Consider the following 26,285-nt stretch of genomic DNA (forward strand, 5'->3'; position numbering starts at 1 on the left):
GGAGTTGATACGTCCATTTTGCATCACTATTTTATATCATAATTTACTATTATTCATTGATATATTTCATATTTAGAGGTGATACTTATGTTATTTCATCTATTTTGCATGTTTCATGATTATTGGAGGATCATCCACCGGAGTCAGGATTCTGCTAGAAAAAGCACCGTCAGAATGCAATATTTCTGGAGATCAACAATTGACGGAAATTACACCGAATATCTTATTTTTCCAGAAGATGGAGCTAGCCAAAAGGAGGAGCCGAGGAGGGCCGCCATGGGCCCCCCCATAGGCCGGCGCGGGCCCTGGCCTAGCCGCGCCGCCTTGTGGGGAGGGGGCCCACAGCCCCCTTCGGCCGCCTCTCTTTCACGTACTTCTTCGCCCCGAAAACCTAAGCTTATAAAGAGCCCACAGCCCCCTTCGGCCGCCTCTCTTTCACGTACTTCTTCGCCCCGAAAACCTAAGCTCCAGGTAATAATCGCGAGGAGACACAGCCGCCTCTGCGGGGCGGAAAACACCAGAGAGAAAAGAGCTCTCCGGCAGGCTGAAATCCGCCGGGGAAATTCCCTCCCGGAGGGGAAATCGACGCCATCGTCACCGCCATCGAGCTGGACTTCATTGGGATCATCATCACCATCATCTCCACCACCGTCACCGTCATCTCCACCACTGCACCTCGTCACCGCTGTAACATCTAGGGTTGAATCTTGATTGTTTGGTAGGGGAAACTCTCCCGGTATTGATTACTCCTTGTTATTGATGCTATTGAGTGAAACCATTGAACCAAGGTTTATGTTCAGATTGTTATTCATCATCATATCACCTCTGATCATGTTCCATATGATGTCTTGTGAGTAGTTCGTTTAGTTCTTGAGGACATGGGTGAAGTCTAAATGTTAGTAGTGAACTATGTTGAGTAATATTCAATGGTTTGATATTTAAGTTGTGGTGTTATTCTTCTAGTGGTGTCATGTGAACGTCGACTACATGATACTTCACCTTTATGGGCCTAGGGGAATACATCTTGTATTTGTTTGCCAATTGTGGGGTTGCTCGGAGTGACGAGCAACTCTGAACCCCCGTTGGTATATCGATGCGGGAGGGATAGCGGGATCTCGCAGTTTAAGGTCTGTGGTTAGATTTATCTTAATTACTTTCTTGTATTTGCGGATGCTTGCAAGGGGTATAATCACAAGTATGTATTAGTCCTAGGAAGGGCGGTGCATTAGCATAGGTTCACCCACACAACACTTATCAAAACAATGAAGATAAAATTTGTACTAAACAAGGAAGAATAAAAGACAGGATTAAATAGATCACAATATAAATGGTTGGATCACAACAACTCAATTGCTCGCTTGAGATAGAGGGGAATAGGTTTACTGACTCAACATAAAAGTAAAAGATAGGCCCTTCGCAGAGGCAAGCAGGGATTAAATCATGTGCTAGAGCTTTTCAAGTTTTGAAATCATATAGAGAGCATAAAAGTAAAGTTTTGAGAGGTGTTTGTTGTTGTCAACGAATGGTAGTGGGACTCTAACCCCCTTGTCAAACAGACTTTCAAAGAGCGGCTCCCATGAAGGACGTTATCTCTACCAAGCAAGGTAGATCATCCCTCTTCTCTTTTGTTTACACATGTACTTTAGTTTTATTTAGGTATGACACTCCTCCCAACCCTTGCTTTCACAAGCCATGGCTAACCGAATCCTCGGGTGCCTTCCAACATTTCTCATACCATGGAGGAGTGTCTATTTGCAAATTAAGTTGCTTACTGATGAATCAGGGCAAAACATGTGAAGAGATTTATTAATGAAAGTTAATTAATTGGGACTCGGGAACCCCGTTGTCGACTCTTTTTGCAAAATTATTGGATAAGCGGATGTGCCACTAGTCCATTGGTGAAAGTTGCCCAACAAGATTGAAAGATGAAACACCACATACTTCCTCATGAGCTATAAAACATTGACACAAATAAGAGATACTAACTTTTTGAATTGTTTAAAGGTAGCACATGAAGTATTTACTTGGAATGGCAGAGAAATACCATATAGTAGGTAGTTATGGTGGACACAAATGGCATAGGTTTGGTTTAAGGTTTTGGATGCACGAGAAGCATTCCCTCTCAGTACAGGTCTTTGGCTAGCAAGGTTGGTTAGCAAGCACAAGAGTTGAGGGAGACAAACAAATATACATGTGATAGAAACAATCATGCATCTTTCCTGTAAGCACAAACAATTTTAACTTCAGAATACAAAACTCCTTAGCTAACAAGAAATAAAGATAATGAAATAACATATCTACATGTATTTCCCTCTTTTCTACTTAAACCTCAAAGTATTGTTGCTATTGACCAATGCTAATTTTTCCAAAACCAATTAGATTTACTTGATGCTCCCAAAGTGATGTCAATACTAATAACAAGATAAATCATATAACAGAAATTGCAAACTTAAATAAGGTGTGCAAAAAGTAAATGATAAAACTTCTCATTAATATTTCATAATGATAACTCACACCAAGGGATGCATAGATAACCAAATAAAAGAGAGGTACTTCCACACTGCAAACCATCTTATATGATAACTTCCCTACTCATGATATGACACTACTTGCTAGTAAAAAGGTAAAAGATAGTGATGATGTGATACCGCGACACTCCCCCCAAGCTTGGAACAAACCGAGGGGGTGCCAATACCAATGATGAATTACTCCTTCGGTGGTGGTGGTGAATTCTTCCCGTCATCAGACTTCCAAGGAAGAGGCTCTCCATCAACAAACGACATCTTGGTCTCAGGAATCTTGAAACTGGCAGCATAGCTTATGTGTTTAAACCTGTTTTCATACTCACAGTTTTGATTCTGAATATCATAAAGTTGCGCTTGGAGTTTGTTGGTAGTGTTGTGAAGCGAGAGGATATCGTCCCACAACTTTGCAGTCTCCTTCTTGTGTCCATCAATAAGTTCGGACACAATCTTGTGGAAGATGTCCACTTCACGTTCAGCCATCTTCTTGTAGGTGAAGACCTCTTGTTCTAGCTTCTCCATCCTGTCCTCCAAACTTCCTTCTCCTTTAGGGCCCCGGACATCTTCAATCTGCAACTCTCCATCTACGAGCAACAATTCCTTGGGATGCATCTTCAACTCGTTCATATACGGGTTGACGACGTTCTCAAAGAAACTGTCCTTCGGAGTTCCCGACGAATACATGGTGGCTCTAGATCTGAAAACAATATCTAGCAGAAAACAGATCGAAACAAAACACGACGAGAAAACAATATACGGACCTCAGGGGATCCGAGGGATTATATAGCAAAAAAAATCACGACAAAAGGAAAGTACCAGGTCGAACCCGTGTGGAAAAGGGACTCCGAGGGGCTGTCCTCATAGGGCGGCGCGGCCAGGGTGGAGCCCGCGCCGGCCTATGGGGACACGCCCTCGTGCGTCTCCTCCGCTCCGATTCGATCTCGTAGTTTTTCATATTTTTAAAAAATAGCAGAAACATTGTTCGGAAAGTTAAACGCGGACTTTTTATTACCAGAACTGTTACCTATTCGAAGTCGAACTCTGCAGAACTATCAATTTGATCTTTGATGAAAGCTTCCGGAGTCACCACTTGAATAACATCAATGTCTTCATTATAAGAATCTCCAGAAATATAATGCTTGAGTCTTTGTCCATTCACCACTTGTGTGGCATCACCTTTCAGAGAACTAATTTTTATTGCCCCTGAACGATACACCTCCACAATGACATATGGTCCTTCCCATTTCGAGAGTAATTTCCCTACAAAAAATCTGAGACGAGACCGATACAATAGGACTTTATCTCCAACATTAAATTCTCTTTTAATAATTCTTCTATCATGCCATTTCTTAACTTTCTCCTTAAAAAGTTTAGCGTTTTCATAAGCTTCACTTCTCCATTCATCTAAAGAACTCAATTGTAGCAACCTTTTCTTACCGGCAAGTTTAGGATCTTTATTAAGTTCTCTTACAGACCCAATAAGCTTTGTGCTCTAGTTCTAAAGGTAAATGACAAGCTTTTCCATAAACCATTTTATAGGGAGACATACCCATAGGATTTTTATAAGCAGTTCTATAAGCCCATAGTTCTTCCTTCAACTTACTAGCCCAATTTTTCTAGATTTATTAACGGTCTTTTCCAAGATAGATTTAATTTCTCTATTTGATAATTCTACTTGCCCACTAGTTTGAGGATGATAAGCGGAAGCAATTCTATGATTAATACCATATTTAGCAAGAGTTTTTCTAAAACCACCATGAATAAAATAAGAACCTCCATCGGTCATAAGATATCTAGGTACTCCAAACCTAGGAAAAATAACATCTAAAAGAATTCTTAAAGAGGTCTCACCATCAGCACTTTTCGTGGGTATGGCTTCCACCCATTTAGTAACATAATCAACAGCAACAAGTATATGAGTATTACCTTCTGAAGAAGGGAAAGGACCCATGAAGTCAAATCCCCAACAATCAAATGGTTCAATAACAAGAGTATAATTCATAGGCATTTCATTGCGTCTAGAGATATTACCAACCCTTTGACATTCATCACAAGATAAAATAAACTTTCTTGCATCTTTAAAGAGAGTTGGTCAATAAAAACCTGACTGTAGAACCTTTTGTGCGGTTCTATCTCCGGCGTGATGTCCTCCATAAACACTACCATGACACTTACTCAATATCTCTTGTTGTTCATATTCGGGGACGCATCTTCGCATAACACCATCCACTCCTTCTTTATATAAGTGTGGGTCATCCCAAAAATAATGCCTCAAGTCATAAAAGAATTTCCTCCTTTGCTGGGCTGAAAAGGTTGGTGGCAAGTACTTGGAGACAATAAAGTTAGCATAATCAGCATACCAAGGACTATCCCGCGAGCTCACCTTTATTACAGCCAATTGCTCATTTGGAAAACTATCATTAACAGGAACAGGATCATAAGCAATATTTTCTAATCTAGACAAATTATCAGCAACAGGATTATCGACACCTTTCCTATCTATAATATGTAAATCAAATTCTTGTAAAAGAAGCACCCATCTAATAAGCCTTGGCTTAGCATCTTTCTTCTCCATAAGGTACCTTATTGCAGCATGATCAGTATGAATTGTAACTTTTGAATCAACAATATAAGGTCTAAACTTATCACAAGCAAAAACTACAGCTAATAATTCTTTTTCAGTTGTAGCATAATTTTTTTGAGCAGCATCAAGAGTATTACTAGCATAATGAATAACATTCAATTTTTTATCTACTCGTTGTCCAAGAACAGCACCAACAGCAAAATCACTAGCATCACACATAATTTCAAAAGGTAAATTCCAATCAGGAGGTTCAACTACTGGAGCAGTCGTTAAGGCTTTCTTTAGAGTTTCAAAAGCCTCCTTACAATCATCATCAAAAACAAAAGGTACATCTTTTTGAAGAAGATTAGTAAGCGGCTTTGAAATTTTAGAGAAATCTTTAATAAATCTCCGATAAAAACCAGCATGACCCAGAACACTACGAATACCTTTAACATCCCTGGGATAGGGCATCTTCTCAATTGCTTCAACTTTAGCTCTATCAACTTCGATACCTCTCTCAGAAATTTTATGTCCCAATACAATTCCTTCGTTAACCATAAAGTGGCATTTCTCCCAATTAAGAACAAGGTTAGTTTCTTCACATCTCTGCAAAACTTTATCAAGGTTTCGCAAACAATTATCAAAATAATTCCCATAGACAGAAAAATCATCCATGAATACCTCTACAATCTTTTCACAAAACCCATGAAAAATAGCAGACATGCATCTTTGAAAAGTAGCAGGAGCATTACATAGACCAAAAGGCATACGCCTATAAGCATAAGTTCCGTAGGGACAAGTGAAAGTGGTTTTCTCTTGATCTTTAGTTCTGACAGCAATTTGTGAAAACCCAGAATAACCATCAAGAAAGCAGAAATGAGTATTTTTAGATAACCTTTCTAGCATTTGGTCAATAAAAGGTAAAGGGTAATGATCCTTCTTGGTAACTTTATTAACTTTTCGATAATCAATGCACATTCTATACCCTACAACTACTCTTTGAGGTATGAGCTCATCATTATCATTAGGTACAACAGTTATTCCTCCTTTCTTAGGAACACAATGCACATGACTAACCCATCTACTATCAGCAATAGGATATATAAAGCAGCTTCAAGAAGTTTTAATACCTCATTTCTTACCACATCCTTCATCTTAGGAATTAGACGACGCTGATGTTCAACAACATGCTTTGCATAATCTTCCATATTGATGGCAGCAAATAGAGGGAGAAATCCCCTTCAAGTCATCAACAGTGTAGCCAATAGCTCCTCGGTGTTTCTTCAATATTTCCAATAATCTTTCTTCCTCAAAATCTGAAAGCTTAGCACTAATAATAACAGGATATATTTTCTTATCATCAATATAAGCATACTTAAGATTATCAGGCAATGGTTTCAAATCAAAAACAGGATCTTCCTTTGGTGGTGGTGTTGTACCTAGATCTTCAACTGGTAAGTCATGTTTAAGAATAGGTTGACGAAGGAAAATTTCATCAAGCTCATTCCTTTCTTCCCTAAAGACTTCACTCTCATGATCCTCCAAATATTGTTGCAAAGGATTATTAGGAGCAAGAGCAATAGATGCACACTATTCAACTCTAAAATCATTATTAGGCAATTCAGCTTCATAAGGAACTTTGGCAAATTTAGAGAAATTAAACTCATAAGATTCACCAGCAAATTTAGTCACAATTTTCTCCTTCTTGCAATCTATTATAGCTCCACAAGTATTTATAAAAGGTCTACCAAAAATGATAGGACAAGTCTTACTAGCAGCAGAACCAAGTACCAAAAATTCAGCAGGATATTTAATCTTACCACATAGAACTTCCACATCTCGAACAATACCAATAGGAGAGATAGTTTCTCTATTAGCTAGCCGAATAACCACATCAATATCTTCAAGTTCACAAGAACCAATTTCATGCATGATTTGCTTGTAAAGCTCATAAGGAATGGCACTAATACTTGCACCAATATCGCATAAACCATAATAACAATGATCACCAATTCTAACAGAGAGCATAGGAACATTGGCTTTCCTAGACTTACTAGGATGTGAAACAATATTAGAAGCATCTTCACAGAAAATGATGTGACCATCTTCTACATTTTCAGTCACAAGGTCTTTAACTATTGCAACATCAGGTTCAACATTTATTTGTTCCTCAGGTTCTATAGGTTTCTTTGCACTTTTATTAACCACACTAGTAATAACAGAATACTCCTTCATCTTAGTAGGGAAAGGAGTTTTTCAATATAAGCTTCAGGAAGAATATGATCAACAGTTTTAATTTCAACACATTTACCTATCGGTGAATCAGTTTTATCTTTATAAGGTTCATGATACTTATCAAAATTCTTCCTTGGCAATTCAAAATGAGAGGCAAAGGCTTTATAAAAATTTGCAATAACTTGAGAATCAAGACCATAAGTAGCACTCATATTTCGAAATTTATCAGTACCCATAAAAGTTTCAATGCATTCATAATCATAATTTATACCTGACTCTCTACCTTTGTCGTTCTCCCATCCTTCAGTATTCTCCTGAATCCGATCAAGAATGTCCCATTTAAACTCTTCTTTGTTGCGTGTGAATGATCCAGAACAAGAAGTATCCAACAAGGTTTTATCTTGAAAAGAAAGTCTTGCATAGAAATTATCAATGATGATATTACCAAAAAGCTCATGAATGGGGCATTTCAGCATTAAAGACTTCAATCTCCCCCATGCTTGGGCAATACTCTCTCCATCATGAGGCCAGAAATTATATATGCGGTTCCGGTCTTTATGAATTTCACTTGGAGGATAGAATTTAGAATAAAATAGAGGTACAATATCCTTCCAATCAAGAGAGTTCCCATTCTTCAGCAATTTATACCAATGCGCCGCTTTACCAGATAGCGACATAGAGAATAGTTTCTTCCTAACTTCATCCATTGAAATACCTGCACACTTGAATAACCCACATAATTCATGTAGAAACAATAAATGATCTCCATGATGAACAGTTCCATCCCCTTCATAGCGGTTATCCACAACACGTTCAATAATTTTCACAGGTATTTTATATGGAACCTCTTTCTCACCTGGCGCCTCATCCACTACCGTTGCAGTAGTAGTAGACTTTTCAAATAGGAATTCAAGAGAAGATCTCTCCATAATGAATTATAGCAGCAGGCAGAAATAAAAACAGCACGTACAGTAAAAGTTTCCCTTACCAATTCCACTTACCAATAGCGCTTCAGTCCCCGGCAACGGCGCCAGAAAATAGTCTTGATGACCCACAAGTATAGGGGGTGTATCGCAGTACTTTCGATAAATAAGAGTGTCGAACCCAACGAGAAGCAGAAGGTGTTGACAAGCAGTTTCGATGAAGGATTCACTGTAAATGCTCACAGACAAGTATTCAGGGGGTTTTGATATAGCAGATAAATAAAGTACAAGTGAGTAAAATGCGAGAGTAATAATTGCAGCGAGTGGCCCAATCCTTTTTAGCACAAAGGACAAGCCGGTTTGTTTACTTATGATGACCAAACGTTCTTGAGGACACACGGGAATTTAGTCTAGTGCTTTCGCTTCATATAGTTGATTAATCTTCATTGTTTTGATAAGTGTTGTGTGGGTGAATCTATGCTAATGCACCGCCCTTCTAGGACTAATACATACTTGTGATTAAACCCCTTGCAAGCATCCGCAAATACAAGAAAGTAATTAAGATAAATCTAACCACAGCCTTAAACTCTGAGATCCTGCTATCCCTCCTGCATCGATATACCAACGGGGGTTCAGGTTGCTGTCACTCCGGCAACCCCACAATTGGCAAACGAATACAAGATGCACTCCCCTAGGCCCATAAAGGTGAAGTATCATGTAGTCGACGTTTACATGACACCACTAGAAGAAAAACACCACAACTTAAATATCAAACCATTAAATATTACTCAACATAGTTCACTACAAACATTTATACTTCACCCATGTCCACAAGAACTAAACGAACTACTCACAAGACATCATATGGAACATGATCAGAGGTGATATGATGATGAATAACAATCTGAACATAAACCTTGGTTCAATGGTTTCACTCAATAGCATCAATAACAAGGAGTAATCAATACCGGGAGAGTTTCCCCTATGAAATAATCAAGATTCAACCCTAGATGTTACATCGGAGACGAGGTGCAGCGGTGGAGATGATGGTGTCGGTGGTGGAGATGATGGTGATGATGATCCCAATGAAGTCCAGCTCGATGGCGGTGACGATGGCGACGATTTCCCCCTCCGGGAGGGAATTTCCCCGGCGGATTTCAGCCTGCCGGAGAGCTCTTTTCTCTCTGGTGTTTTCCGCCCCGCAGAGACGGCTGTGTCTATTCTCGATGTCCCCCCACGCCTTAGGGTTTTCGGGAGATGAAGTACGCGAAGGAGAGATGGCCGAGGGGGGTCGTGGGCCCCCTCCCACATGGCGGCGCGGCCAGGGTGGAGCCCGCGCCTGCCTATGGGGGGGGGGCCATGGTGGCCCTCCTCGACCTCCCCTGTTGGCTGGCTCCGTCTTCTGGAATAATAAGAGTTTCGGTATATTTTCCGTCAATTGTTGATCTTCAGAAATACTGTATCCTGATGGTGCTTTTTCCAGCAGAATCCTGACTCCGGTGAGTAATTCTCCAATAATCATGAAACATGCAAAATAGGTGAAATAACATAAGTATCATCTCTAAATATGAAATATATCAATGAATCACAGTAAATTATGATATAAAATAGTGATGCAAAATGGACGTATCACCTACTACTTTCTATCTTAGAAGCAAACACTTGTGTCAACTGTGTGCATTGATTCTTACATACTTGCTCATTTGCATTCATCATATTACTTTGTGTTGACAATTATCCATGAGATATACATGTTGAAGTTGAAAGCAACTGCTGAAACTTATATCTTCCTTTGTGTTGCTTCAAAACCTTCTATTAAGAATCTATTACTTTATGAGTTAACTCTTATGCAAGACTTATTGATGCTTGTCTTGAAAGTACTATTCATGAAAAGTCTTTGCTATATAATTCAGTTGTTTAGTCATTATCTTTACCATTGCTTTGAATCACTTCATTCATCTCATATGCTTTACAATAGTATTGATCAAGATTATGATAGTAGCATGTCACTTCAGAAATTATCCTTGTTATCGTTTACCTACTCGAGGGCGAGTAGGAACTAAGCTCGGGGATGCTTGATACGTCTCAAACGTATCTATAATTTCTTATGTTCCATGCTAGTTTTATGACAATACTCACATGTTTTATATACACTTTATATCATGTTGATGCATTTTCCGGCACTAACCTATTAATAAGATGCCAAAGCGCCAGTTCCTGTTTTCTGCTGTTTTTGATTTCAGAAATCCTACACAGGAAATATTCTCGGAATTGGACGAAACAAAATCCCACGGTCTTATTTTCCACGGAGCCTTCCAGAAGTCCGAAGAGGAGACGAAGAGGCGGCCACACCCTAGGGGGGCGCGGCCCCACCCCCGGCCGCGCCGCCCTATAGGGTGGGCCCCTCGAGCGTCCCCCGACTCTGCCCCTTCGCCTATGTAATCTCTCCGTCGCGAAAACCCTAGTACCGAGAGCCACGATACGAGAAAACATACTGAGACGCCGCCGCCGCCAACCTCATCTGAGGTTCTGAAGATCGCCTCCGGCACCCTGCCGGAGAGGGGAATCATCACCGGAGGGCTCTACATCACCATGCCCGCCTCCGGACTGATGCGTGAGTAGTTCATCCTTGGACTATGGGTCCATAGCAGTAGCTAGATGGTTGTCTTCTCCTCTTGTTCTATCATGTTTAGATCTTGTGAGCTGCCTATCATGATCAAGATCATCTTATTGTAATGCTACACGTTGTGTTTGTTGGGATCCGATGAATATGGAATACTATGTCAAGTTGATTATCGATCTATCATATATGTGTTGTTTATGATCTTGCATGCTCCCCGTTGCTAGTAGAGGCTCTGGCCAAGTTGATACTTGTGACTCCAAGAGGGAGTATTTATGCTCGATAGTGGGTTCATGCCTCCATTGAATCTGGGACAGTGACATAAAGTTCTAAGGTTATGGATGTGCTGTTGCCACTAGGGATAAAACATCAATGTTTTGTCTAAGGATATTTGTATTGTTTACATTACGCACAGTACTTAATGCAATTGTCTGTTGTTTGCAACTTAATACTGGAAGGGTGCGGATGCTAACCCGAAGGTGGACTTTTTAGGCATAGATGCATGTTGGATAGCGGTCTATGTTCTTTGTCGTAATGCCCTAAGTAAATCTCATAGTAGTCATCATGATATGTATGTGCATTGTTATGCCCTCTTTATTTGTCAATTGCCCAACTGTAATTTGTTCACCCACCATGCTATTTATCTTATTGGAGAGACACCACTAGTGAACTGTGGACCCCGGTTCATTCTTTTACATCTGAAATACAATCTACTGCAATCATTGTTCTCTGCTGTTCTTTGCAAACAAACATCATTCTCCACACCATACGTCTAATCCTTTGTTTACAACAAGCCGGTGAGATTGACAACCTCATTGTTAAGTTGGGGCAAAGTATTTTGATTGTGTTGTGCAGGTTCCACGTTGGCGCTGGAATCCCTGGTGTTGTGCCGCACTACACTCCTTCACCAACAACCTTCACGTGGCCTTCATCTCCTACTGGTTCGATAAACCTTGGTTTCTTACTGAGGGAAACTTGCTGCTGTACGCATCACACCTTCCTCTTTGGGTTCCCAACGGACGTGTGCTTCACGCGTCATCAATGATGACCTAGAGCACTGGAACCTCATGAGAGCAGCCCTGAGGCCCGAAAGAGATCAGGTGGTGCGGCCCAAGAGGAGGACCGCCCCACCCATGCTCCCCCCCTCGAGCATTGTCAGTCGTCCGTCTTCATCTCAAACTCATTGTTTTGACCTAAAATGCCCATAAAAAGGGTCCCCAACGCATCTCGGTAGGAGAGCGCTATAGAAACACCGAAACACCAAACACAAAGACATAACCAGTGAAGATTGGATGAAGAAACTCCGCCGGTGAAGACAATTCGTAATCCTCAAACATAGAAAGAACAGAGGTTTGCTAAGATGCAAGAGGCATGCAGTAAAGATGTGGAACGGGAAATTGGGGTGCGCCAAGTTCGGTGAGCTATTGTTCGTCCCTCGGCTATAACGTGGTCTCTTTAGACCATGCACGATCATGCACAACATGATTGTCGAGATGGAGTGTCCTGATAGCCGGAATGAACACATGTGACTTTCAAGGTGAGTTGGTTGATCCAAACCCCGGGGCAGGAACCTGGGAGCATTTTCTGAATTTGAACATTAAAGTCTCTGACAGCAATATTTTCAAACACCTTAAGAAGGATTTGATTGACCATTAGACATTAGTGAGCATTGGCTGGCCATGAAGAGAATGATGAGTAGTCAATCTCATATCGTTTTATTTGTTAATTGTGAACCATGCTCTATATATTTTCATGCATGGCAATGCACGTAGATTTTGACATTTATTTGGATGTAATAATAAAATATTTTAAACAACTATTTTCGATTTTTGTATGACCAATTTTTTCATATATTGCACTATTTTAATGTGAAAAACCCAAATCGGCATCGGACAAAATGCGACGGGTAGCCGGGAGCAATCACATACGCAAACAATCCATCGTGAGCCGAAGACTAACTTTGTATCTACGACCCACAAACGGATGCCCACAATCATTTTTGGTGAATACGTTGGGCATGCCCTAACTTAGAGCATCTCCTGCCGCGTCCCCTAAAGCGTCCCTCAAACGGCGTCGAATCGAGTGTTTAGGGGACGCGTTTTATTCGTGGCGTATTTGGGGGACGTCGCTCTCCAGCCGTGTCCCCTAAACACGGCCCTCAAACATTAAAATAACTTATTGTTGTTTTTGCATTTTTTCAATAGAGAGAAGGAATTTGTAGGTGCAATCAAGATTTTCAAAGTAGTGCAACATATTGTCTACAAATTATACACAAAAACTTCAAAAAAATATGAACTAATTTTTTAGACTATATCTTCTTTGATGGTCCCACCTTGTCGTCCTCACGGAGGAGCTTCCTGCTCGTCACCTCTTCCGAAGAGCCGGTGTCGTTCGACGCATCGAAAGAACTTGTGTCCCCTTCCGACGAGTAATCCTTGTTGTATTCATTGTCGCCGGTGCTCGCTAGCTGCGCCTCCACCTCTGTCCTTGCCTCCTTCTTTGCAGCCGCCGCCTCCTCAGCCTCCTCCTCCTCCTTCTCATGGCCGTCGTCAACGACGGCTTTCTCCTCCTCCTCATGACTGTCGTCGGCCTCCCAATCCTCCTCCTGTTTATCCGTCGGCGGGGAACTATAACTGCTAGGCGTTGCAACACTGTCCCACCAATGGCGCCATCCCGGTGGCTTTCCCTCGCTATCGGTGTCCGATGGCAAAGAGATGTTGCTCATGGTCAGAGAGGAGAGATGAATGGTGCCAGTCGGTTGTAGATCGGAATGTGAATACCTATGGATCTTATTGAGTGGGGATGAATGGCGGCGCAGATATCGAAGATGGTTGTGGTTGCTCTTTCGCGGAGTTCGCTCTCCATTCCGGCGGTTCGCGCGTCGATCGACGCGGTTGCCATTGCGACGGTTCCCCTTCCCGGCAACTGTACTGTCGCTAGGTAGACGATGATTGAGCGTCATCATGTGTCCATGACGCGTCGGGCTCGCCACTCCCCGCCTTGCTTCTCGCTGCCTGGAGCGCCCCTGTGGACCGGGGACGGACTCGGGGCGTCAGACACCGTTGAGCCGCGTCGGGCAGAAAGGACCCTTAAGACTCGTGACTTTGAAGAAAAAATGTCCGACGCGCCCAAAAATCTTTAAAGGATGTTTCGGGGAGGTGGCTGAAGATGCTCTTACACTCGCCTAGGCTGACAAAACATCCGAGTGTCCCACCATGCAGCGACCGCAACGAGATCTTACAGGTCCCGCATGCATAAAATGGTCAAACTCAAGCTCATGTGCCCCACAGTCCAGTCACACACAACTCTGATGTCCCTATGACCATCCGGTCCCACCGCCGGCGGCACATCTCCAGCAGCCCCGAGCCGACCGTCTTTCTGGAACAGAGCCCAAGCGTCGCCCACTCCTGCCAACACGAAGCAGGAAAGGGAAAGGCGATGGCGGAAGCTTCTAGAACCTCGGAGGCGCGCCGCGACGCCGTGTTCGGCCGCTGGGTCATCTTCTCGCCGGCGCGCTCGCGCCGCCCCACCGACCTCAAGTCCCACGGCCCCGCGAATCCCAGCCCCGGCCCAGGCCCCGACGACGGCAACGCCCCCAGGCCCTCCTGCCCCTTCTGCCTCGGCCGCGAGTCCGAGTGCGCCCCGGAGATATTCCGCGTGCCGGCGCCCGACGCGTCGTCGCCGTGGCGGATCCGCGTGATCGAGAACCTGTTCCCGGCGCTGCGGCGCGACGTGGAGCCGCCGCCGCCGCCGGAGGAGGGGGAGGAGCCCGTCGGCGCGGGGGAGTGCGCCGTGCGGGGGTTCGGGTTCCACGACGTGGTCATCGAGACGCCGCGGCACGACGTGCGGCTCTGGGACCTGGACGCGGAGGGGGTCGGCGACGTCCTGCTCGCCTACGCGCGTCGGGTGCGGCAGCTAGCTGAACACCCAGCGGTGAAGTATGTTCAGGTAATTCTCTATTTAAACTTCAGCGCTTATATATGCTTATATAGTTATTACCCCGTACTAGATTTCATAGCTGGGGTCTACCTGATCTGACAAATGGCGATAATTCGCCGCGTACATGTCATTTCGGTAGTTCTTAAAAGAGTGGCAAACTGCCAATGCGATGTTCTTAGAAGTGGCCCTAGCAATTGTCGTTTACAGGTTAGTAGAACTAAAAAAAAATCATAGATGTTAATAGTTTTGATAGTTCAAGGTGCAAATTAAATGATTTAGGAGTTTGGCGCGAATTAAAATCGATGCACTAGTTGACAAACCAAAAGTGGGGACTGTTCTTAGATATAGCGCTGAACTAAGATATTTATGCAGTCCTAGTGTTTCTTGTTTGTTATCCACACAATGTACCTAATTTTTGTGTGCCAATGAGTTTAGTTGACAAGCCAAAAGTATGTATACTTACTTTCGAGTTTAGGATGCAGATTTTGTTGTATTCAGGGGTATTTCCTGTTGAGCCGATGTTTATCTCAAAACCCTTTCAACAGTCATGCTCTAATTGAAGCTGAATAACACATTTCCAATTACCATGTTCTATTTTGTTCTCTTCTGTTCTATATGTTGGTTGACAAACGTTAAATCTTTTTAACACTATCAAGTGATCGCGGTGGCAGGATTTACTGCAGTTTTGTCACTTAGTGTTTTCCTCATGCTCAGCTCTCTTTCATGCACTGCCAGGCAACATATCTGTGCACGTAGAAACCTCTTGCCTGATATGAAAAATGTCAGTAATACGCAAGGGAAATGGCAATACTTCATTGGCTCGTTTTAACACTTTGGATCTTTTATATTTGGCCAACTATACAGAGACACTCATTTATGCTAAGGGAACAAGCCGATGCTCTGATAAGTAAATGCGTGTCATTGTGTATTTGAAGCCGAGCACTGAGAAGGCACAATGCTTAACCACCAATGGTGCCCACGACCCCGGAGAAACAAAACATAAAACAGGGAAAAATCAAACTACTCTAATCTAACTTGCAAAGGAAAACGACATAAGACAGAACAGGGGCAAGTGCAATCGAGGCTTCTAGATCTTGTGGCCTGGTTGTGTGTGCATGTTGGCTATTACATTACCTGTTCAGAGACTCCAGGCTGCATGAAATAAAGTGTGCACATGGATCATATGCTCTACTGAAGTGTGTATCCTTGAACTAATACAAATAAAACCTGCTTACTAAGTAAAGTGGCCTTGATGATACATTGACCAATCACAATAAGTTAGCTGCAAGCCTGCAACTCTTGCTAATGCTGCATATCTGCACGAGAACTTAGTGCCCAGTTTTTGTTCTCAAATTCATATTTCATTGTCGATTTATTTGTGCTGCTATGGCACTGAAAAAATTCGAGTAAGTAATAGCCTTTAATTTGTTATAGCATTAGCTACTTGATCTACTTAGTTTACTGCAGCTTGTACAATGCGTTGCCAAATTCCTCTTATTACATTAAAAAGTTCTGTTGTCTTGAAATTGCTTAGGTGTTTAAGAACCACGGGGCATCTGCTGGAGCTTCAATGGCACATTCACACAGCCAGATGATTGGAACTCCTTTTGTCCCTCCATCAGTTACCTCCCGGCTTAACTGCATGAAGGAGGTTTTTGAGAGGTCGGGAAAGTGCAGCCTTTGTGAGATTCAGTGCAAGGATATCTTGGTCAGCGAGACACGGAATTTTTCTGCAATTGTTCCCTTTGCAGCATCTTATCCATTTGAGATATGGATCATTCCTCGGGAACATAGCTCCTTTTTCCATAAAATAGATCAGGATAAGGTATGGATTGTTCGTTATTCTATTTGATCCCATCTTTTTTATAAACCATACTAGCTCAAACTACATTTTTCTGCACAAATATATGTTTACTGACCTGAGCTATGAAATTAAACTTCATAGAGTTCATGGATTCTCCTGCCATCTGCTGTTGTTCAGTGCTCTTTTGTTTGTAATAAAATATTACTATGCTGTATACAGGTATTAGATCTGGGGTCTCTGTTGAAAAACATACTGGAAAAGCTGTGCAAGCAGCTCAATGATCCGCCGTTCAACTATATGATCCACAGTGCGCCATTTGGACTCTCCTCATCCTGCATGCCTTACACACACTGGTTCCTCCAGATAGTGCCGCAGTTGAGTGTAACTGGTGGATTTGAGATGGGAAGCGGGTGCTACATCAACCCAGTTTTCCCTGAAGATGCAGCGAAGATCCTAAGGGAAATCGACTGCTCAATATAGCTCTGATTTATTTCTCTGTCATGCTGGAACTACGGTTGTGTTGTTCTTCTAGTGTTATTTTTCCCGAAGATAATTGGTACTACATTGCTAATAATCTGAGTGGACAGTTAACATGATACGTGTTACTGAGAGAATGTGATCAAACTCAAAGTTCTTAACCCTGCAAGTGCTTTTCTGGTGGAGTTTGTATTTCTTTACCTGGAACTGGAAGGGTGGTCTCGAATTCAGAATTTTCCTGAGCAGTGTTTGTCTTCCAAGTTGTTTATTGCAGTATATCTGCGATTCAGTGTACCATGAGTCCATGACCTTGATGGTACAACTAGAAATGTGTCATGTCGGCTGCTTAGTATGTTCTGCTGGTTCTGAAACCATGCTTATAGATCACAGCAGAAGCCTAGCTACCAATCTTGTTTCATCAATATACATGAGGAAAACATAACCAGATGGTAAATCGACTGAAGAAACTCCTGAAACTGTGCGCATAAAAATAGGTCAGAAAGCAGCAGAAGAGTGCTGCCACTTAGAGCATGTCTAGCAGGCCCCTTATATTTCTGCCCCGTATCTGGCTGCTTTTTCGCCCCGTATCGAAAAACTGCTCCATTTCGAGCCATGCCGTCTAGCAGACCCCGTATTTCGCCCCGTATTTTCAAAAATTAAAACCCCGGGAAGTTCATCTTCATTGATCATACTAGGGATCATACATACATTTTGATCATACTACGGATCATACTACATCTACTAAGCATCAACCTACCTCTAGTCGTCCAGGATGACGTAGGGGATGAAGGCGATCCTCGCCGCCTCCTCCCGCGCCTCCCGCGCCTCCCGCGCCTGCCGCGCCTCGAACTCCTGGACGGCGGCGATGGCCGCCGCCTCCTCCTCTGCCTCCGCCGCCGCTTCTCGGCGGCATCCGCCTCGGATAAGGCGGACCGCACGGCGGTAGGCCGCCTCCTCTTCCTCCTCTTCCGCCGCCGCCGCTTCCTCCTCGCCGCCTCCGCTTCCTCCGCCGCTGCCGCCGCTGCCGATGGTCGCCCTCCATTCCGCCAACGCCGCGCGGTCGCGCCGCCATCGCGCGCGCCATTTCTCGAACGCCTCGCCGCTCATCGGCTTGAGCGGCGGGTCCCGCTTGTACCACCGCCCACCCGCGGCGAACTCGCGGAGCGGTTCCGGCACGTACAGCGCGCCGGCGTACTTGCGAGGCCGCGCGACGGCTCCCGGCGGCGGAAAGCTTGCACTTCGGCCGCCACGCTTCCTCTACGGTGTCCGGCGAGCGGGATCGCTTCGATCCGCTCGCCGGCGAGGCCCTACCGCGGCGGCGGGAGTCCATCCTAGCGGCGGCGGTGGAATGCGTGGCGGGGGCGCGGCTAATTTCTCGCCGGAGCAGAGGAGGAGGCGGCGGCGCGCGGCAGAGCTAGGGTTGCGAGTGAGGGGTTAACCCCTCACTCGCACCTGCGCCCACTATATGTACGGGGCGACGGGGCCGATTTCCTGGGCCCCGTATTCCGCCGAAACGGGGTGGCCCGAATACGGGGCCTGCTAGACGGCCCAAACCGCGCCTGCCCCGTATGTCGCCGGAATTTTACGGGGTGGACGGGTTATACGGGGCCTGTTAGACCTGCTCTTACAAAGTAGATAAAGCAGGCGGAACTGCCAATTACAAGGTAGATAGAGCAGGCGGAACTGCCAATTACAAGGTAGATAGAGCAGGCGGAACTGCCAATTACAAGGCACGGAGCTTTTGCCGGTTTCATGGTGCCGCCACGAGGCGGGAGCTTTCATGGTGGTGCCTGTGCAAATGGTGGAAGCGGACTAGCCTAGTCTGCATTAGTCTGCCACTGGGCCTCAGCACTGTTGGCTGCTTGAGTCGTTGGTATTGTTTTTTGATTCTCAACTCCCTCCTCGCCCCTTGCCCACCAGGTGTTCGTGTAGATTCCTACCATGTTATCTGATCTAAGTGATTTGACTCAGTTCTTCGAATGGTTTCGTGCAAGCAGTTAGCTACCAGGAACCTTAATCAGTTGAGGGGGTTAATGGAAATCTCTAGCGGGAACTGTACAACCTTTGGCGGAAACTGTACCATATGCACGCAAGGCTTAATCTATAGTGCAGATTCGTAGAGCCGTAAGAAAATTGTGGCAACAGATGCTGAGGACCTTCTTGATAGGTCCCATTATCATGAGCTCAAGGTGAAAATCTACGAAGATGTACATGTGAATTCACCTTGTCCAATTTTTGTTAACAAATTTTGAGTTACAGCTTCAACTATGTGCAGCAGTCCATGATATCTAGGGAAGGCTTGATCATATGAGTGCCTATACGAAAATCAGGAGCTTGCATTATATGGCTAGAAAAATATTCTTTCTCTGTTAGCTGAAAGTTGATTAATAAATTGACAGTGTAAACTTCTTGAAATTGAAAAGGTACAGAGTGTTTTCTCCTCAAGAGTTGTCTCTTGTGTTCACAACAAAATATCTCCACATTCTGATCAATACTTACATATTTTGGATAGCTTAACACAATGATAACATATTTACTTTACAGGGGCTTCCTTTACACATGGAGAATTTTCATTTGGATGTACAAAGTGTATGTCCATCAAATGGCTGAAGCACAAGGGCAGGCTAAAATTGACCTGGAGATATCTCCCGAGTCTCACCAAGAACAAGCTAAAACTACTGTTTTCAACTAGTGGTAGAGAGAGGAAAACTGGATTGCTTGTCCAAGTAGAAGTGGCAATGTCTCTTATCTTCATCACTTCTTGCCGAATCCAAACAAGGATTTGATGGCATTGATGGCACTCTCATTTATAAATGATTCATCGTACTTGTTTAGCAGGGGGGCAAACTCCTCTGACTTCCTCAAGTTTGCTAGATCCGGGTCAGTGCGAATCGTCTTCAGAAAATCAAGCAAGACATAATAAGTCACTAATTATGAACCATGAATGGACCATTTTACTCTTACAAAGCAGATATTTTCTAGTTACCTTGAAGTCTTCATAGCCGGCTTTCATGGCGTCTTCAAGTGCAGAAAGGCCAGCTTGTATCTGCACAATGGAACATTCAGATGAGTATTCAGTGGGAGACTTGCAGTCTTGTAGTTCACAGTGAAACAAGAGGCAAACCCGGTCAAGCTTCGAGTAACAGCACGCGACATTGTAGCTGGCTACCGAAGACTCATCGATCTCTGGTTTCGACCCCAGCACCGACTCGAACTTGTCCAACGCCTCCTCGTATTTTCCCTCCCTGAAGTTTTTTTTTTCAAACATGTCAAGAGAGTTTCAAATTGAAGCAATCTCAATGCAGCATATGTTTCACTGACTTGTACAGCATTAGCCCCGAGCGAAGGTCATCTTCTCTTTGGATCTTCTGCTCCATCTTCTTCTGGTAATTTTGCATCTGCATCCAACATTTGAGATCGCCGTGCGCCACAGCATGATTAAGAAATCTGCAGATGTCTATGAGTAACAAAAACAAAAAAAAGTAAAGCATAAAGTCATACGTACTTGAATCTCTCGTAGTTTGGTGCTGACATTTCCAGTGTTTCTTTCAGCCCTAATGATCTCCTTCTCGGAGAGCTCACCAGAATCCCATTTTCCTGGACTCGTGAATTAGCAGCAAGCAAATTGCACAACTCAATTTCTGAATTCGATGAATCCACAATCATATTATCTTGCAAAGAATCACAAATCAAGCAGGTAACTAGCATCTGTTCTTACCAAATTTCTTCTGCATCTTCATGTAGAGAGGGCCGACTCTCTGGCGGATGCAGTACATGGTCTGGCCGTACCCGGCCGCCGGCCAGATTTCCTCACCAAAGACGGCGCTGTGAATCCATTATCAGTTAGCAAACATGGAATGAACTGCTCGTTTCTTGATCAGCTGGTGATTCTGTCTGAGAATTGCTGTGGACTGGCTGACGTGGCCGTTTGAGAAGACTGACCTGGTGGCTAGGACCTTGTCGCCGGGGGTGAACTTGCCGGTCTGCTCGGCGGAGGAGCCGGGGAAGATGGCCTCGATGTAGGTGCCGCCATCCTGGCCCTTGGTGAACTTGAGCCCGTACGGCTTGAGGATCTCCACCTCGTACTCCTCGTACGGATCCTCGCCTTCCCCTCCCTCCTCCCCGCCTCCGGACTTGGGCTCCGCCTGCGCCGAAGACGACGCCCGGACGACGACGCAGCTCCTCGCCGACCCCCGCAGCGTCAGGCAGCAGCTCTGGCCAAGAAACGGCTGCCTCGCCGTCCGGGCATTGCTGCCGCTGGCTCTTGGGAGGCAGGGCGGGGAGGATAGGAGCGGCTGGTTGGTGATCTGGTGGGCGAGAGTCATGGCAGCTAGCTGGGAGCTTTGCGCGCTCGCTTGCTCTGCGAATTGAATCTTGGTGGTGTAGGAGCCGGAAGCGATGAGGAGGAGACGACGGTTCTGTGGCTCATCTTTGGCTGTGTGGCGTGGCGCCAAGAGGACTTGAGTTTGGGTGTGAGATGGATGGAGTCCACACACACACACTGGGCAGACGGGCACGAACCAGGGAGAACAAAGTAAACAGAGGCAAGGCATATGCTGGCTTGGGATCCTACCTGGCATGTGGCATCTCCCATGTCAGCAATCCACTTGACACTTGTCAGCAGTGGCGGGCACACCTCCAACAAAAATTTACACTTCCCAATTGTGATAAAATGTTGCCAAATGACAGGTAGGATCCCAAGCAAGAATATGCTGAGAATTAACTTCGTGCTCAGTCAAGTCCTACACCGTTTGATTGTATTTTGATTCGTGTATATAAGTTGCAAGTTAAGTTGCAACCGTTGCTAGTAGAGTTGCAACTGAGATTTTTTCGGTTACAAGTGGAAATGCAACTAACAAAAATTATCCTGACCAATAGATTTGCTTCGTGATTCGTGCTAGTCATCAATAGCCAATATTTCTTAAATAATTCCATCCGGGCCTTACGGTCTCATAGAGGGGCGAGAACTACCTAACTTAAGCAGAATAGTGCTCTTTATAAATAAGTGTAGACGTGGAGAGTTTTTTGCGGGGAAACTTGCAAGCCAAGAATGGGGGAGACTGGTGTTGACCCAACCTTATAAGTATTCAGACTATAACATCTATGATGAACAGTCACTCACTTTTGACTATTAGATGATTCCAGAAGATGGGGTAGAATTTCTTTTCCTCAAATTTGGGGTGGGCCCCAACCCATCAGACCCACCCTATGCGTCCGCCCCTGCTTGTCAGTCTGCCACTGTATAATCTTTTGTTTTTTAGGGTAATACGATTACATAAATTAGCATCTCTAGCATGGACTCCACTCCCAAAAGTTAGCATGTTCTGAAATTCACTCCAGAGAAAGAAAGCGAGGGAGATATAACAAAAAAAAGGAAAGAGAAAGAAAAAGGCCAAGGGACTGACTACGTGGTCCCATCTGTCAAAATAAAATGGGTTGGGGAAATAGGGGCTATTGTCGACTTGGATGCTTTTCTCTAGGTAAGGGAGGCCCCTACTTGCCAAGTAGGGAGCATGTTTTTGTGTGGTCTGCTACCGCGATGGCGGTGGAGGATGTTTCATCCCGCATGGCTGCGATGCTGCTACCCTTGACCCTTTTGTGCCCTTCCTTCCCTCGAGGCCTCGGGTCTAGGACCACGATGAGACGTCTAGGATAGCTTCAAGATCGTTGTGGCACATGCTAGTTGGTGGCAGTTGGGTGGAGCACTCCGAGTCGGATGGGGTGGTGGTGGTTTAGGGGATCGGGGCAGATCCCTGTCGGCTTGTTCAACACCGACGCGGTGACGCCTGTGGGTGTCGTGTTTCTTTCCTGAAGGGCGTCGGGGGTACCCCTACCCTATCCTCTCCACATACCGAGGAAACCCTAGGACTAGTCCGGACAGCAGTGGCGACATGGTCGCTTCCTTGTTGAAGGTGTTTCTTGGTATGCCGCGGCTCGATGTGCTAGGAAGCGGTGGAACTTCTCCGGAGGGTGCAACGATTGCGGGCTATCTTCGTTTTCGCCGATCTATCGGTGACGGCATTAGTTTCTTTTATATTTTCTCTCTTCTTTCTTTTGGGCTTGATGTGCTTGTTTACCCCAGCGATGGTTACTATCTTGTATCGGTTGGTTGCTATATTAATATAGCGGGGCGAAAGATTATTTCGAGAGATGGCTTTGAATTTGCTACAGAAAAGTGTAGAGGATTTCCAGAACCTGGTCACGATGCTCCGAAAAATATTTGTTGTGGTCCATTTCATGATTCAGCATGATTCTTGCAGCATATGGCAAATTGATGTCGAAATTGACATCACCCCGACGATGTTTCAAAACTTACCTAAAACTAAGAATGTAAAAACTTACTTTTTTTTGAAAACATTGTAAATGGCCGTATTATTTGACAAAAAATGCATCGGTAAGTTTCAACTTAATATCGATGCAATTGATTTTTGTTCAAGATTTATAAAATATACAATTTTGTTTTTGGTTAAGATCCAGAAAGTGTGTGCACTCGGAGTTTTTTTTGGCATAAATCCCGAAATGAGATTTGGCTGGTGGTCTAGAACTCTAGTTTTGAAGCCAGCTGCCCGTGGGATCAAATGACTAATTCCGTACAGAAGAGGGGTATAAGTGATGCAACTATCTGATTACAAATTTAGTTGTGGTGGCCTCCTGTGTCTCCCATGTGAGTGGCTGAGTATTGTAAACTTTGTCAGTTCTTAGGCATTTTTCTGCTGTAAAGATGTCTCAATGGTGTAATACAGAGAAGACCAAAAAAAACTTAGTCTTATGTAAATCCGTAGCATTTCAATATATTATTGTCATGACCTCAACATTGATGCAAACTGCATGTAACATTTATATTCAAGTCAGCATCTTTTTTTTATTTACTAATAGTCAGTGGCATGTACAGATTATTTTTCAGAAGGTAGCTAAGCATGTACAGAATTTGTGATAGAGAGACATGGCTGGAGATCAGCCTAGTAGTATATACATGGAGTGATGACTGTTCAAGTCCGAACTCTCTTCTGAAGAGTTCTTGATCATGGGGAGGACCCGGCAATGTACTGCAACCACTCTTCAGGCAGCCCCTGCCTTCTCCTGATCGTCCTGAACGCAGATTTCGTCAAGGGTACTGCGATGATGTCGAACTCCTTTGGTGCCTGCGGTGCAATCCAGCAAGAGTTGCCGTTTTTATATGTGACAGTTTCATAAATGCAGCTCACAATCTTAAGAAGAGCAAAGCAACGTCACAGACCTTGGGGATCTTGCGTAACTTCATGTTTGCTTGCAGCAGTGTCTTATTACCCTTCCTGGAGTTGCATCTTGAGCATGCAGTTACCTACCAGTTCAGACATGGCCACAGAACTAGTAAGACTCTGCAATTGTTAATATTCCCTAGTGCCTAAGTAGTTCTTTTCCATAGAATTCTATGTTTCTTTGAACAGTTGTTCGTCGATTCAAACCAATTAAACGGTATAAACAGTGAGCACTCATACCAAGTTTTCCCATTCCCACTTGCCTCCACGGGAAGTCGGAATGACATGGTCAATTGTGAGATCGTCTTCCGAAGGGCAATACCTGCAGGTAATGCAGCCAATTTATTCCTGATAGTCAAGGTAATCTCCTCCTCAGTAGGTAAGTCTGAATCTTTGTATGATTTCTACATCTTTTCAAAGCATGAAGGTTGCCATGTACTCCTAGTGTACATATCAGTCATAACTCACATCTCAGAGTTACATGAGGCAAGTTCCCCAGAGGGACAGAACAATAATATGATTATAAATCTAACTGCACCAGGAATATTGTGTGCATTAACAAATGCACAATGCTTACTGGCAAGTGAAGTCGTCCCTGTAAAGTATGTTTTTACGGCTAAGGCATTGTTTAACTCTTCTTCTCTTCATCACCTGCAGCAGCTGTGGGACCTGAAGAAGCAGAAGAACAAGAGGGGAAGCAGTAACAACAGTTTCATAAGATCATGATGTTAATTATACTTTTAGTTCGCATGATCATACACATACCCTGAGAACTGCAGGGATGTAGAATGATCCACTGGGTGAAGAGACCGTCTGATCGTAGTACTCCAGAACATCGGCCTGCATAGCTAAAACGATCACCATATTAATAATGTAAATACTGACAGGTTTTGACAATGACAAGCAGAAGGCCAAAATTATGAACTGGGGAGTGATGACGGTGGAGGTGGTGAAGTGCTGGTTGCAGCAGAAAAGCTTACCTTCTCCGTGAATTCCAGGCAAATCGCACGCTTCCAGCAGACAACATTGACAGGCCTGATTGTAAACGCAGAACATTTCAGGATGTTGAGGTGTAGAAATTAACTGTTGTACAGAATTGGTAACACAAGTGCTTCCAGCAGAGAACTTGAGTCGCTTATGTTAATCAGTATGCCTTTGTTCATGTACTGTTATTGATCTACCTAACATGTTCTGGTTGAAGTTAACTTAATTAATTTGCCTCGGTATTAGATATCGTAAGGGACTTTTTACTGCCGCCCAAACAGGATGGTTCTAGTTCTACTTCAAGAAAAACAAGAACAGTATATATGATCAGTTTGTGCCTTCAGAAAACAAATCAAGATTACCTGTATGAGAGATCAAGAACGAGTCCCCTGAACCCGGACAGATCACCGTCCTCGAACTCCTCGTCCTCCTCCCCGTCGATTAACAGCACCGACTCTGCCTCCTCCAACTCCTCCGCGCGCTCGTCGTCCTTGGTCGCGCCGCGCCCGCCGGACTTGTTATTCCTCCCGCGCGCTCGCGCTGGCGCCACGAGCCTGCGGGTGCCGTGTCTCCAGTCCAGCCCAGCTAGCGCGCCCGGCAGCCCGCTCCTCGGCGATCGCCAGCCGAGAGGGCCCCGCACGTCGCGGCGGAACGGGAGAGGCGCCGCCACCTTTGCCGCCATTGATCAATGCTTCGTCTGTGATCTTGGGAAGCTCTGTGTGATCTTTCTTGAACTCTTATTTGTCTTGTAGCTTGGAAGGTTGGGGAGAGGCCTTGGAGTGTAGGAGAGGTAGAAGGCTGAGAGCCACTGGTTTACATGGAGTGCATGGACCAAATATCTCACTCGAATTTTCTGACTTATTTTTGTGGCCATTTCCTTGTGAAGGTAAGATAATTTTTTATTTTTTATCGTGAGCCAGAATTTTGTTATGAAAAAATGGTGAAATGTCAAATGTTGATCATCCGTTGACCAGACT

General features: G+C 44.3%; 3 protein-coding genes across 3 annotated transcripts; 1 reads left to right on the plus strand and 2 right to left on the minus strand.

The window, feature by feature from the left end:
* Window positions 1-14,289: 14,289 nt before the first annotated feature.
* Window positions 14,290-17,331, plus strand: LOC124680361 (ADP-glucose phosphorylase-like). Its single transcript, XM_047215430.1, has 3 exons — window positions 14,290-14,814; window positions 16,340-16,630; window positions 16,829-17,331. The coding sequence occupies exons 1-3, from the start codon at window positions 14,305-14,307 to the stop codon at window positions 17,087-17,089; spliced, it is 1,062 nt and encodes a 353-aa protein (XP_047071386.1). The 5' UTR covers window positions 14,290-14,304; the 3' UTR covers window positions 17,090-17,331.
* Window positions 17,332-19,568: 2,237 nt separating this feature from the next.
* On the minus strand, window positions 19,569-21,505 carry LOC124680360 (protein MET1, chloroplastic-like). The gene is made up of 7 exons (XM_047215429.1): window positions 21,029-21,505; window positions 20,805-20,911; window positions 20,592-20,683; window positions 20,408-20,484; window positions 20,211-20,331; window positions 20,073-20,132; window positions 19,569-19,981 (listed from the first exon to the last, which is right to left on the minus strand). The coding sequence occupies exons 1-7, from the start codon at window positions 21,409-21,411 to the stop codon at window positions 19,841-19,843; spliced, it is 981 nt and encodes a 326-aa protein (XP_047071385.1). The 5' UTR covers window positions 21,412-21,505; the 3' UTR covers window positions 19,569-19,840.
* A 2,395-nt stretch (window positions 21,506-23,900) lies between these two features.
* On the minus strand, window positions 23,901-26,092 carry LOC124680362. Its single transcript, XM_047215431.1, has 7 exons — window positions 25,671-26,092; window positions 25,305-25,359; window positions 25,090-25,164; window positions 24,902-24,993; window positions 24,565-24,646; window positions 24,324-24,407; window positions 23,901-24,228 (listed from the first exon to the last, which is right to left on the minus strand). The coding sequence occupies exons 1-7, from the start codon at window positions 25,988-25,990 to the stop codon at window positions 24,109-24,111; spliced, it is 828 nt and encodes a 275-aa protein (XP_047071387.1). The 5' UTR covers window positions 25,991-26,092; the 3' UTR covers window positions 23,901-24,108.
* Between the last annotated feature and the right edge of the window lie 193 nt (window positions 26,093-26,285).

Source organism: Lolium rigidum, unplaced genomic scaffold, assembly GCF_022539505.1.
Source record: "Lolium rigidum isolate FL_2022 unplaced genomic scaffold, APGP_CSIRO_Lrig_0.1 contig_13612_1, whole genome shotgun sequence".
Taxonomy (NCBI): domain Eukaryota; kingdom Viridiplantae; phylum Streptophyta; class Magnoliopsida; order Poales; family Poaceae; genus Lolium; species Lolium rigidum.